This window comes from Arvicanthis niloticus, chromosome 26 (genome assembly GCF_011762505.2).
Source record: "Arvicanthis niloticus isolate mArvNil1 chromosome 26, mArvNil1.pat.X, whole genome shotgun sequence".
In the NCBI taxonomy this organism is placed as follows: domain Eukaryota; kingdom Metazoa; phylum Chordata; class Mammalia; order Rodentia; family Muridae; genus Arvicanthis; species Arvicanthis niloticus.
Genome location: NC_133434.1, coordinates 24047172 through 24059858, shown reverse-complemented (window position 1 = coordinate 24059858; position 12687 = coordinate 24047172). Strand labels below are relative to the sequence as shown.

Sequence of the window (12687 nt, the reverse complement as noted above, 5' to 3'; positions counted from 1 at the left end):
TCTTAGATTTAGTAAAGCTGTTTAATATATAAAATAGTGTTTGTTTATCTTTTGCATTTATATATTTATAATGTACTATGTTTTAAAAACAACTATCTGGGCTGGAGAGATGGCTCAGTGGTTAAGAGCACTGGCTGCTCTTCCAGAGGTCCTGAGTTCAATTCCCAGCATCCACATGGTGGCTCACAACTATCTGTAATGCCTTCTTCTGGTGTGTCTGAAGACAGCTATAATGTACTCATATAAATAAAATAAATTTAAAAAAAAATAAAATAAAAACAACTATCTTAGTAAAACATCTCATTTTACTAATGTTAAAATTGAGACCAGTTACAAGTAATTATTTTTCTGGATGAAATATCCTAAGTTTCATGGGTAACAAAGGTGTAATTAACATAGCAGAGGCTGAGGCAGGAGCATCACAGGTTCAAGGATTGTAGGCTACATAGTGAGATCTTGTTTCAGAAAACAGAAAATAATGAAAGCAGAGTTCATCCTCCACTAAATGAACAAATGCATATGGATCAGTTACAGATAATGATGCGTATCATTAACAGGAGTGATCTCTTGGAGAATTGTGAGTAGTGAGAGACAGATGGTTTCTCTGAAGTCTCAGAAGATAGAAAGACTTTTTTTTTTTTTTTTTTTTTGAGCCTAGGTTTTTTCATGCTTTCCTCCACCTATAGGCAGGAATGTTAATAAATCCTGAGAAAACACTTGTACTAGCTAATGGTAAGTGATCATTGACACCTCTTTAATGTCTTTCTGTAATCAGAGGTATTTGATTTCATCTCAGGTGGTTCCCCTCTCTCAGCGAAGCGGTGTTCTTGAGTGGTGCACAGGAACCGTTCCTATTGGTGAATATCTTGTTAATAACGAAGAAGGTGCTCATAAAAGATACAGGCCAAATGATTTCAGTGCCTATCAGTGCCAGAAGAAAATGATGGTGAGTTGGAAGGCCCTTTAATAGTTTATAAAGCCACCCGATGTTACAAAATACAAGATACATAACTTTATGAGATAATTGTTGAAGATACTAAGTAAAAACAAGATGTAAACTTACCAAGATGGGTGTATGTGTGAATGAAATGGGAAGGTATTTAAACAGCATGAAGGAAGGAGGCATATGCTGTTACAGACCATGTAAGCTTGGTAAGTTTTAAGAAGGGATAGATGAGGCTGGAGTTTGTTACTGACCAAAAACCGCACAGGTTTGCTATAAAATGTTTGCAAGCATTTATCCTGCAGGTGAAAAAAGACCTTTGTGAAAAATCAGGATCTCAGATTTGCTTTTTAGGGGGAGGGGAGCATTGAGGCAGGGTCTCTAATCCTGGCTACCCGGAAGCTCAGGATGTAGACCTCCACCTGCCTCTGCCTCCTGAGTGCTAGGATTCAAAGCATGTGCCATCATGCCTGGCTTCAAATTTGCATTTTAGAAAGGTAATTCTGACAGTAATGTATGTTGTGGTTTTGAGAAAACAGATTAGGGATATTATTTGAATTGAGGCTAATTAATGTTAGAAATGAAGAATTGTGAGTAAAAAGAGATACATTAAAGAGGCAAGACTGATAGAATTTGATTGATTAGAAGTGATAATATACTCTTAGAGAAAGATGTGAGGAAAATACAAGGTTCTTCTGAATAGGACTTGAGTCACTCAGAAATGAAGTCAGCAGCTGACAAATAAAGGAATGAGGTAATCAAATAAAAAAGCAGCTTCCAGAATGGGGGAAAGTCTCTGCCAACTCTGTATCTGACAGAAGCTTAATAGCTAGAATAAACAAAGAACTTTAAAAAAAAATAAGAAAACAAATGACCAAATCACTAGATAGGCAGCAAATGAACAGTTAGGTGAAATCTGAACCAGCATGTGAATAAGTGTTCTACTTCACTAGACTTTGAGATGCTCTCCTACCCAAGTCAGAATGAGCCTGGAGAAATAGCTCAGCTGATAAAAAAGTTACCACTGCTAAGCCTGACCACCTGAGTTCAAATCACAGGACCCACATCCTGGGTAGAAAGAGAGCACCAGCCCCCACAGGCTCTGCTCTTGACTGACACATGTGCATTGTAGTACATGTATTCCCAGCACCACCACACACACAGTAAATAAAAATGTAATAAAACTGGGTTGGAGAGATGGCTGATGGGTTAAGAATGCTTGATACTCTTGCAGAGGACCTGGCTTCAATTCCCAGTGCATGCATCATGGCTCACAATTATCCTTCCATTCCAGGGATCCAACAGGTACCCATATCCGCACATACATGCATGCAGGCAAAACATCCATACACATAGAGTAAAATAAAACAAAAACAAAGTAATAAAACACAACAAATGCATAGAAGCCCTTGTGTACAGCTGCTGGTGATGTAAACTATTCCAGCCACTGTGGAAGTTAATGTGGAGGTTTAAACACATCTGTGGAATGACCCAGCTATACTGTTCCTGTACCCAAAGGATACCCAGGTGGTTATAGTATCTAAATTCTAGAACCAATCTAGGTGTCAAGCAATAGGAATTGATAGAAAAAATGGAAAAAAGTTTAAGGCTTAAAGAATGAAGTTATGTTGTTTGCAGAAAAAATGGTTGCTGCTGAAGATAGTAATACTAAGTTAATTAAACCAACTCAGACAGATGTATAAGTTTTCAAACTTGTGGTTCCTAGATTAAAAAAATATGTATATACAAAATGAAAGAGAGCAGAACTGTAATTTTTTAGGGAGGATAAAAGGGAGAGTAACAAGTAAGGAAAGGAACAGGCTGGGAAGTATACTCAGTATGCGATCTATACCTTATCCATTAAGTAAACAACAACAGTGTACAGCAAGGTGTGCTCTTCCCAGTTTCCTAGACAGTGAGGCTGTCTGCTGCGTTTGGATTTGGAAGATTCAAATGAGGATGTTGAGTTGGGAATGGAGTGGTACATCATCAATCAGGTTAACTAGAAGTGTCTGGGCCAGGTTAGGACACCATCCTGAAATGGATGGACACTGAGCCCACTGATGTTGGCTTCAGGAACATAGTCCGTGGAGAGGTTTTAGAGGGCAGAAGTCCAGTGTCTCTATCCTGTGACACCACCGGAGAGTACTGGGAGATTGCTGGGAGTACGTCTGGCATCTCCCATGTCATTGATCTATATTACAAGAACCTTCAAGTAGAATTTAGTTAAAGAGAGGATCCTAATGTGATTATCACTTGAATTAAAGGTTTTCCTTCCGGGCGGTGGTGGCACATGCCTGTAATCCCAGCACTTGGGAGGCAGAGGCAGCCGGATTTCTGAGTTCGAGGCCAGCCTGGTCTACAGAGTGAGTTCCAGGATAGCCAGAACTACACAGAGAAACCCTGTCTAGAAAAAAACAAAAAAAAAAAACAAAAAAAAACCAAAAACAAACAACCAACCAAAAAAAAAGGTTTTCCTGACTGGATTGCTAACTTCTTGTGAATAGAGTGTCTTTTTCACCTTTTATTGCCCCTATAATCTATTAGCTGTTTCATCTGAAAGCATTGTGGATATTAGCTTAGTGAGCATAATACTGAAAACATGTTATAAATGTTCTGTTTAAAGGAAGTGCAGAAGAAGTCTTTTGAAGAGAAATATGATACCTTCATGACTATTTGCCAAAACTTTGAACCAGTTTTCCGTTACTTCTGCATGGAAAAATTCTTGGACCCAGCTGTTTGGTTTGAGAAACGGTTGGCATATACACGTAGTGTGGCCACATCTTCTATCGGTAATCCTGTAGATCTTACATATTGATCACATAACTGGATCTGTCTTACAAGGAGATGGTAGTGGTTACTCAAACTGTCCTCACAAGGAGATCATATGTTTGTTCATGCTGATTGTTGTTAGCTGGCAACCATCTTTACAGAAGAGAATTCTACTCTGAGGTAGAGAAATGAAACAACTATAGGTTTAGTTTTTAATGTAGTGAATGTGGTTTATTTTCTCTCCCTTCAATATACATTTTTTGAGATTTTCTTTGGAAAATAAAACCTTTGATTTTGCCATTTGCCTTCTTAATCTTCTATACAAAACCACTAATTCATTTTGCTTACTCAGTATGTAAGAATAGAAGTTGTGATATGTGTTTAAATACTTGATATACAACATATGTTTTGACTTTTTAATTTTTTATGAGATTGGAGTAAAGTTAGTTAAAGCCACTAACAACATCCTAGAACATGAGAACTGACATGAATATGGAGTCTGTCTTATGTTAATTTGCAACTAAAGCAGTTCCTTCTGCCACTGCTGTGCTGTACATAGAGTGGCAGGGCATACATGCTTAGGTCAGGTCCTCAGTGCTTGTGGGAACCTCTTCTGACATGGAAATCTCTAACTGGATTAAAGTGGCTTGGTTTATAAACAAGAGAGCAGGCTCAATTTAACAATAGGGCCAGCCAGACATGGTGGCGTCCTTACTCCCTACCCCATGGTTTTTCTGGAACACTGCATACTTTCTCTTATCAGGTTAAAGGTGTTTCAAGGCATGCCATTATCTGTCCTAAAAAATAGAGTGCAGTTATGCCTGCACAGGCACCTGGTGAAGTAAAGTAGCAAAATAAAGTTTCTGGTCAGCATAGTTCATCAGGCAGAGGAAAGTCTCACTGTTAATGATGAAGGTACCAATCACTGCGTCTCTCGGTTTATAAGGACACTTAATAAAAGTCTGAGTGTACTACACTGGCTCAGGTAAATTAGGGTCTCCAGCCTTAACCACACAAATTTCAGAGGAAATCTATGCTTCTTTTATAAAGAGAAAATATTTTTAGTGGTTTGTCTATCTGTAAAATGTAATGTGCATTAAAACATCTGGCCAGATTTTACTTAAACTCTATACTCTATTCACTGTATATAATTTCCTTTAAGTAGCTTTAAAGTCTAAACTACTTAAAAATTGCATAGAATCACTTATGCTAGTTGATTATAGTTGAATATGATATAGTTGACTATAGATTTCACATGGTTGATTTTTGGGTTTTTTTTTTCTAGTTGGTTACATCCTCGGACTTGGCGATAGGCATGTACAGAATATCTTGATAAACGAGCAGTCAGCAGAACTTGTACACATAGATCTGGGTGAGTAATAAAAGATGCACATCTTTCATTAATATTTAGCCATCAAAGACTGTTTGACTACCAGCGTATTACAGATATGAGGAAGTCAGGCACATCAGCAGGAAAATATAACAAGATTTTAGTTTTTAAGCATAAGCACTCATGAAAGGAGAGGCTGCACCCCTGTGACAGTGAGTAAATGTCACTGTAAGAGGTGGCAGTTGAGTCGTGTCCTCAGGACAAGAAGGGAGGGTGATTGAGAAGATGGAGATCTAAGAAACGAGGACGGGGTGATGAATAATACTACTAGAGAGGACTTTGCCAGTAATTAGGGAGCCTGAGACAGCATGGTACTAGACTGAAAAGATGTGCTACAGAGTTCTGACTTTTAATCTGCTAGATGATGGGAAGTGAAAAATATTTAACCGGCAGACAATGGTGTTTGTAATTTTCTGAGCAGTTCTCATCAGCGATAGAGACAGCTGAGTCACTGGGCTGGACAGACTCTGACCTCACACTGAAGCATTGGCAATGCTAGTACTGAAAACCTAAACCAGAGTGGGCTTTGTAGCTCATGACTATAATCCCAGCACTTAAAAGCCTGAGGCAGGAAGATTGCTATGAGTTCAAAGACAGCTTAGGCTATATAGGGAGTTTCAGACCAGTCTGGGCTACAAAATGAGACACCCCCACCTCCACCCCACATCAAAACAGAAAACAAAAGTAAGTCTCACAAACCAAGAGGAGGGGTGTCTTAGCTGCTAAATCATCTCTTCAGCACATCAAAGGACCTGGTCCTATAGTTCTAGGAAGGGCATCTTTTAAGCCACAGGAGGAAAATACTCCAGGAAGGCAATAATGAAGTCCAGTATTATATGCAGCAGACAGTTGGAATGAATGCACTGGTTTCAGTTATATAATTCATCTGATAAGACAATTATAAAACTAAGCACATTCGTGGTAATTAGATGAATGGAGATATCGGCAAGCATTGTGAAGAAAGTACGAGTGTGGCTTTAAAGGACCATGTGAGAATTCTCTAGGTGATGGATTGCTAGTGTCTGTTGTACCAGTGTCCATATTCTGACTGTGATACTATACCATGATTTTCTACTATCATGGGAAAAACAGATAGAAAGTATGTAGGGTGATCTTTGTATATTATTTCTTAATACACAAAATACCTCAAAATCAGCCTATGAGTCTGTATCTCAAAACTTTTTTTCAATTTAAAATGTTTTAAAACATTTGATACATAAGTCTTCTACATTTTAAACATACAGTTGTCCAGTTTTAAAAATCATCCTTTAATGTGCCTTCCTTTGTCAAGAAGCTGTTACTTTTGCATTTGATGTTGTTCTCATAGATGATGAACTGAAATACGCAGGGAAAGCAAAAATAGAATTATATATTTTTTCATTTATCCAGGACTAATAGAGCATGAGTAACAGATGATTTGCTGCCTTTACAGAGGTAGCATGTACTTACAGAGACAGTGTATCAGCCCATCAGACTTGCTTGCCTTATGTCTTTTTTATTTTAGGAGTGGCTTTTGAGCAGGGGAAGATCCTTCCCACTCCAGAAACAGTTCCTTTTAGACTCAGCAGAGATATTGTGGACGGGATGGGCATCACCGGTGTGGAAGGTGTCTTCAGAAGGTAAGGGAGGGAAAGAAAGCAGGCAATTTTTGCTATCAAAACTGTTCAGCTTGTAGATTTAAATAGATGATGCACAGTGTTTTATAGTAGTAAGGAAAGGACCCTTGGTACAGGCACTAATAGTTTGTTTTGTTTTTTGTTTTGGGGGGGGTGTTTTTTGGCCACCTTGGTGTTAACATATGTGGTCATACCTAACCTCTGGAAGAGGCCCACTTCTTTGTTGTTACTCAGTCATAGCTGACTCACTCTTGTTTTTGCTGTTTTCTTGATGTTCATAGTTGTGGGTATTAAAAAGATGATGGTTTTATCTGAAAGAACCATGTTCTAACATAACTCCCAGCCAAAAATTTTACTATCCTTGTGGTTCTCCCAGTAAAGGTCCACAGTCTCAGCTCATCAAAGTAAATTAATACTCACCTCAGTAATCAAGACAATGTGTTTTATATTAGTACTGTCCTCTTTGTAAGTGCTAAGCTTAGGAAACATCCACACACATATATGTGCATTTATTTATATACATTTGTATTAATTTCTGGAGCATCTCTTAAATATTGTCTTAGTCAGCTGTTCTGCTCTTTGAAATATAATATGGGGAATTGCTAGCAAGAATCCTCTAAGTATATATTCATAAGTACATTCAGGCAAAGAAAGGATGAAATACTGGTGTCTACAGAATCCATGATTGTAATGTTTCCCCTTGCAGGTGCTGTGAAAAGACAATGGAAGTTATGCGTAGTTCTCAGGAAACCCTGCTAACTATTGTAGAGGTAAAGCATGCACAGGGCATCTGCATTCCTTTGTCTTGGGCAACAGCAGAAAGGGGCACAGTGAGCATCTTCATACATCACAAAGATTGGGGTTAGGAATGCTTCTAGTCCCCTCATATTTCTTGCAATATTATAGCATTGTTAAGTAACCTCCAATCTCTAATAAATTAGTGAGTACTTTGACATCTTAGACATCACACATGGGCCTGGGAAGATGACTCAGTTGGCAAAGTTCTTGTCCCACCAGCATGAGGGCCTGAGTTTGGATCCCCAGAACTCATGTCAAAACCTAGCATAGTGGTACATGCTTACAGTCCCAGCACTGGGTAGGCAGAGCCGGGAAAACCTCTGGGACTCTTGGCCAGCAAGTCTAGCCAAACCGGTGAGTTTCTATTCAATGAGAGACACTGTCTCAAAAAATAAAGAAGAACAGTGATTGAAGAAAACACCTGGCATTAACCTCTGGTTTCCAGGCACACTCACACACATGATTATGTGTATATACATACAGATATGTCTGTATGCATCCTGTATAGGATTACTTTGAGATTGGTTTCCATGAAGAGAAATCAATAATAATGTTTCATGTTCCCTACAAATCTCAGAGCTAATTTAGATGGAAATCAGAGTGTCAGCCTTGTTAGTGGTAAGTTATCTGAAGAGTGAGATTCGCTGCTGAGGCTCCTGCAGTGCCTGTTTGCTCTTTAGCTTTGAGACAGCTCACCTGAATGAAGCTGTGGCCCACAGAGTATTCTACACATTTAAATCTGGTTCGTCATTTCATGTTGACCAAAGACAGAGAAGGAAGAAAGTCATGCTTACAACATTAATTCTACCCAAGTGAAAATTGTGTGCCTCTGGCAATCATTTGCAACCTGGTAAGGATGTGTGAGATAAGAACTCAGCTGTTTCCTGCACAGGAAAATCCATACAGGAAGTAGACTACAGGCCTGGCTGGCTGCACACAGTGTCATCTGTACTGCTTCTGAAGAGTAGATGCTAACTAAGTTTAAACCAGATTTCTGGGGATGCAGTGGGACCATGGGTGTTTTGTAAATGACTCTTCCTGCAGGCAGGGTTGAGAGTCATTCATAGCTCACTAGCACTAACTATTAAGCCTGTGATAACAAGAGTGGTGCTGTGTCCTTTAGAAGATTCAGTTAAAGGCTTGCTACAGTTGTCTGAATGAGGGAACTGCATCTGAGAAATTATTTCTGTCTCCACATACAATGCCTGTATCACTTTAAAACCGCCCCACCCCCACCTCACCACCCAGCCTCACACAGAGTTCTGTGTTGCCCTTGGTAAATCAGTCCAGATTTCTGACAGTCAGTTGCTCTTTTTCCTACAAACAGTTTCCCATTCCCTGCTGTTTGTGACTGGTGTTACTTTATGATGTGGTTCTATTGATTTTAATTACGTAATTAAAATGCACATGGTTTTGTTTTTCCTGTTTAGGTTCTTTTATACGACCCACTCTTTGATTGGACTATGAATCCTTTAAAAGCTTTCTATCTACAGCAGAGGCCAGAAGATGAGTCCGACCTCCATTCCACCCCCAATGCAGATGATCAAGAATGCAAACGAAGTCTTAGGTGGGAGATTCCAGGAAGGACCTGTTGTTACTTAGCTTTTCTTGTTCCCAGGCCCTCAAGGGTTGTACCTCATTGTAATCTTTGTGTTCTTTTATCACTAGTGATACTGACCAGAGTTTCAACAAAGTAGCTGAGCGGGTCTTGATGAGATTGCAAGAGAAGCTGAAAGGCGTGGAGGAAGGCACTGTGCTCAGTGTGGGTGGACAGGTGAACCTGCTTATCCAGCAGGCCATGGATCCCAAAAACCTCAGCCGACTCTTCCCAGGATGGAAAGCTTGGGTGTGACCTTCAGTAGAGGAGTTTTTAAACTCAGACTTGAGAAATGACATCTCACCCAGCATGTTTGGATAGGAATTACCTAAGTGAATAACTGCTTTTGAAACACTTTTCTACTTGATTGATCACCACCCAAAAACATACTGTTTCTGCTGTCTTCTGTTAGAGGTAATGGTTACTCAAGATGTCCTTGTCGGATCCATGCTGGCTCTTAGATCATGCTTGTGTTACTCCAGTGGGATCACCGCATACACACTGAACTGCCAAAAGTGGGAGCAGCAGAGAGAACTTTACTTCTGGTCTGCATTAAGATGAGTTCGTAACTTCTGCTCTAAACAATCTTTAATTAAAGCATGTTTTCCAGACAGTTGTGTGTGAACATGTCACACACATTAAGAATGACATACTTAATAATACTTTTTAAAGGGGACTCTTTAAAATTGTAACTGTCACTACATCATGGGAATCCCACATTAGAATGAATGTTGGACTGGAGTGTGGCTCAGTGGTAGAACATTTGCCTAACCTGTATAAGGCCCCATATTCAGACCAGAATTGCAGATTCAAGAGAAAAAAAAAAAAAAATAGAGTGTGTTGAAAACAAGCAGTAGAGATTGAGCATCCTTAATTCAAAGTCTAAAACATGAGATGGTTTGGTGCTCAAAACTTTCTGACATATTGGACACATTTTAGACTTGTATATTAGGCACATAGCTAGTCTTAGCTTGCTGTCTGCACAAATGCTTCACAACCTGAAAATGTCTAAAACTGAAAGAAAGCAGCTCTGGTCCTTTGCATTTTTAGGAGGGGACACCAAAGAAATGTTCTGATTTCAAGCCAGGTATGGTAGCACACACCTTTAATCCTTGTGCTCCAGAGAATCTCTGAGTTCAAGGCCAGCCTGATCTACAGAACAAGTTCCCCGACTGTCAGGACTACACAGAGAAACCTTGTCTCTAAAACCAAAACAGAAGAGTGTTCTGCTTTCAGTAGCAATGTCACTCAGCATTCCCAACCGATGAGTGTAGCTTGGTGGTGGTTGGAGTGAGTTCTGGTGCTCTCTCTCTTAGGCTCTTCGGTATTTCCAGTACTATATTTTTCTCTTATGTTTCTCCTAGTTCATAAATTCTCCTATCGAACTACATCGAATCTCGTCTATTAACCTGTTTGGTTTTGTTTTTGTTTTTTAATGATTTATTTATGATGTAAGTACACCGTTGCTCTCTTCAGACACACCAGAAGAGGGCATCAGATCCCATTACAGATGGTTGTGAGCCACCATGTGGTTGCTGGGAATTGAACTCAGGACCTCTGGAAGAGCAGTCAGTGCTATTAACCACTGAGCCATCTCTCCAGCCCCCCTGTTTGTTGAATTCTTTCGAAAATTGTTTTTCAGGGTTGACAAAAGTCTGATGATCTGAGTCCATCCCCAGAGTCCTTGTAAAAGGTAGAAGGAAAGAACCAGAAAAGCTGCCTTCTGATCTACACACACACACACACCATGTCATGTACTTGTCTGTATACACACCCCCACAACAATAAAGTGTACAACTTTTTTACAAAGGGAAAAGTATGTGCCCTGGAGCTAACAGATCTACCTCCTTGGGCCTCCCAAGTGTTGGTGTTAAAGGTATGCACCACCACATTCTGCTTAATTAACTCATCAAGTCCTTTTCTGTCACTAACCGTCTTAAACATCTTGTTGTGAGCTCTCTGATAGTTTTGTTAAGGCAAGTGCTGAGTGGTTATATTTTTGATTCTTGAATTTGTAGCTAATTGGTCTTTTTGTCATTTTGAAAGGTGTGCTCACTCATACACACACACACACACTCACTCCCACACACAAGGTGTGTGGGAATCCTGAGTGGCCTGGGTTAAGAGGGATTTGTCCAGATAGTTTTCTTCGTCTCATCCTCAGGGATTTTACTGACATTTCTTGGCTCCAGGGCTTTAGATCTCAGGAGTGGTGTAAATTCCTGAGAGCAGAAGAGTCTTTCAGTCCACAGTAGACCTGTTCTCTGTCATCTCTATGCTAATGGGCATAATGTTTTATTGATGCCCCTTAAAATGAAAGTTAAACTTGTGTCTCACCATGGGATCAGGGTGAAGGGAGATGCATTTATACATCTAGATGCATTAAATACATCTCCCTTGCAAGCTTGATTACATACATACATACATACATGGATGTTATTTGTATTCGTGTGTGTGTGTGTGTGTGTACACACACATACACACACACACAAAACTAAACTCCTCTTGGTTTTGGTAAACTGCTATGAAATTATTCTGCATTTCAACTTTCTTCTTTGTGTATTTTTTAAGTATTGCTTAAATGGATATTTGGTATCTACTTGACTGTAATATTCATGAATGTAATGAACGTAGAATGTCTTTAAGCAAGTATTGATGTCTTCATGGATGGAGGACGATAATTAGCTGATGATGGCTAGCTAAGTGAATCTGTAATGTTTTTGTAGTTAATCCACTGAAGAGGTTAGAATAATATAATTGATCCATTCTTTACCCTTGAATAATATTCCATAAACAGAATCTATTCAGATTTCTTCAGTGGCTTTGAAAAATCTATATAAGATTTTTCAGATAAACCTAGAAGCAGCTAATTGAAAGGTGAAAAAGATAGGAAATAATAAGTTAGAAAATATTTTGACAGGCTTGAGTAAGATGGCCAGTTACCAGGAGCCAATGAGTGATAGATTTATAGGTTATTAAAACTCAGGTATTTTCTTTATGCTGAGTACCTGTTTATCAGCAGCACCTCTGATTCTTACAACAAAACTTCGTAATATTCGTGATGGTGTCACAGATTATCTGGAGAAAGGTTACTTGCCTGAGGCCAGAAGATCCTGCACATGCTCCTCACAAGTCAGTGAAGAGCAAGGAGAGAAGCTGCTAGGAAGGAGACAGTGCATCTGTCTGCAGTAGAGGAGGCAGCGCCCCTCTTCCAGCCCTGTGCTCCTGCACCCCTCAAATGCTCCCCAATCAGGTCCTAAAGCTAAGATCATCATAGTGTTCAATTAAAACGGGGAAAAAGGATGTACACCTAGAAATCCATCACAATTTTAAATGTGGTAAAAGGAGTAAAAGCAAAAAGGAAGAACTTTGAGCACCTTGAAGTTTATAATAATTGTCTTTTTTAAGTAGAAGGCCAGTGTGAAATAGAAAATGTGCCATTTCAAACTATAGTTGCACCTTAATAAAATTATGTATTTTATATAGATTTGTTTAGTGCTAGTAAATGCGTTTTTTGGTTATACTGTTACCTGAATTACCATTTTTTTAAATAAAGAACTATACAAGTATA

The 12687-nt window shown here is 39.2% G+C and overlaps 1 protein-coding gene across 2 annotated transcripts in view; it reads left to right on the top strand.

Annotated features, from left to right (window-relative positions):
* The window catches only part of Atm (ATM serine/threonine kinase), a 104608-nt gene extending 91921 nt beyond the window's left edge, over positions 1-12687 (top strand). For both annotated transcript variants that reach the window (XM_076925224.1, XM_076925225.1), the window contains 7 exons: positions 797-946; positions 3570-3735; positions 5001-5087; positions 6610-6724; positions 7428-7491; positions 8950-9086; positions 9188-12687. In XM_076925224.1, the coding sequence (XP_076781339.1) occupies positions 797-946; positions 3570-3735; positions 5001-5087; positions 6610-6724; positions 7428-7491; positions 8950-9086; positions 9188-9371 (903 nt within the window). In that variant the 3' untranslated portion in view covers positions 9372-12687. The remainder of the gene's footprint in view (positions 1-796; positions 947-3569; positions 3736-5000; positions 5088-6609; positions 6725-7427; positions 7492-8949; positions 9087-9187) is intronic.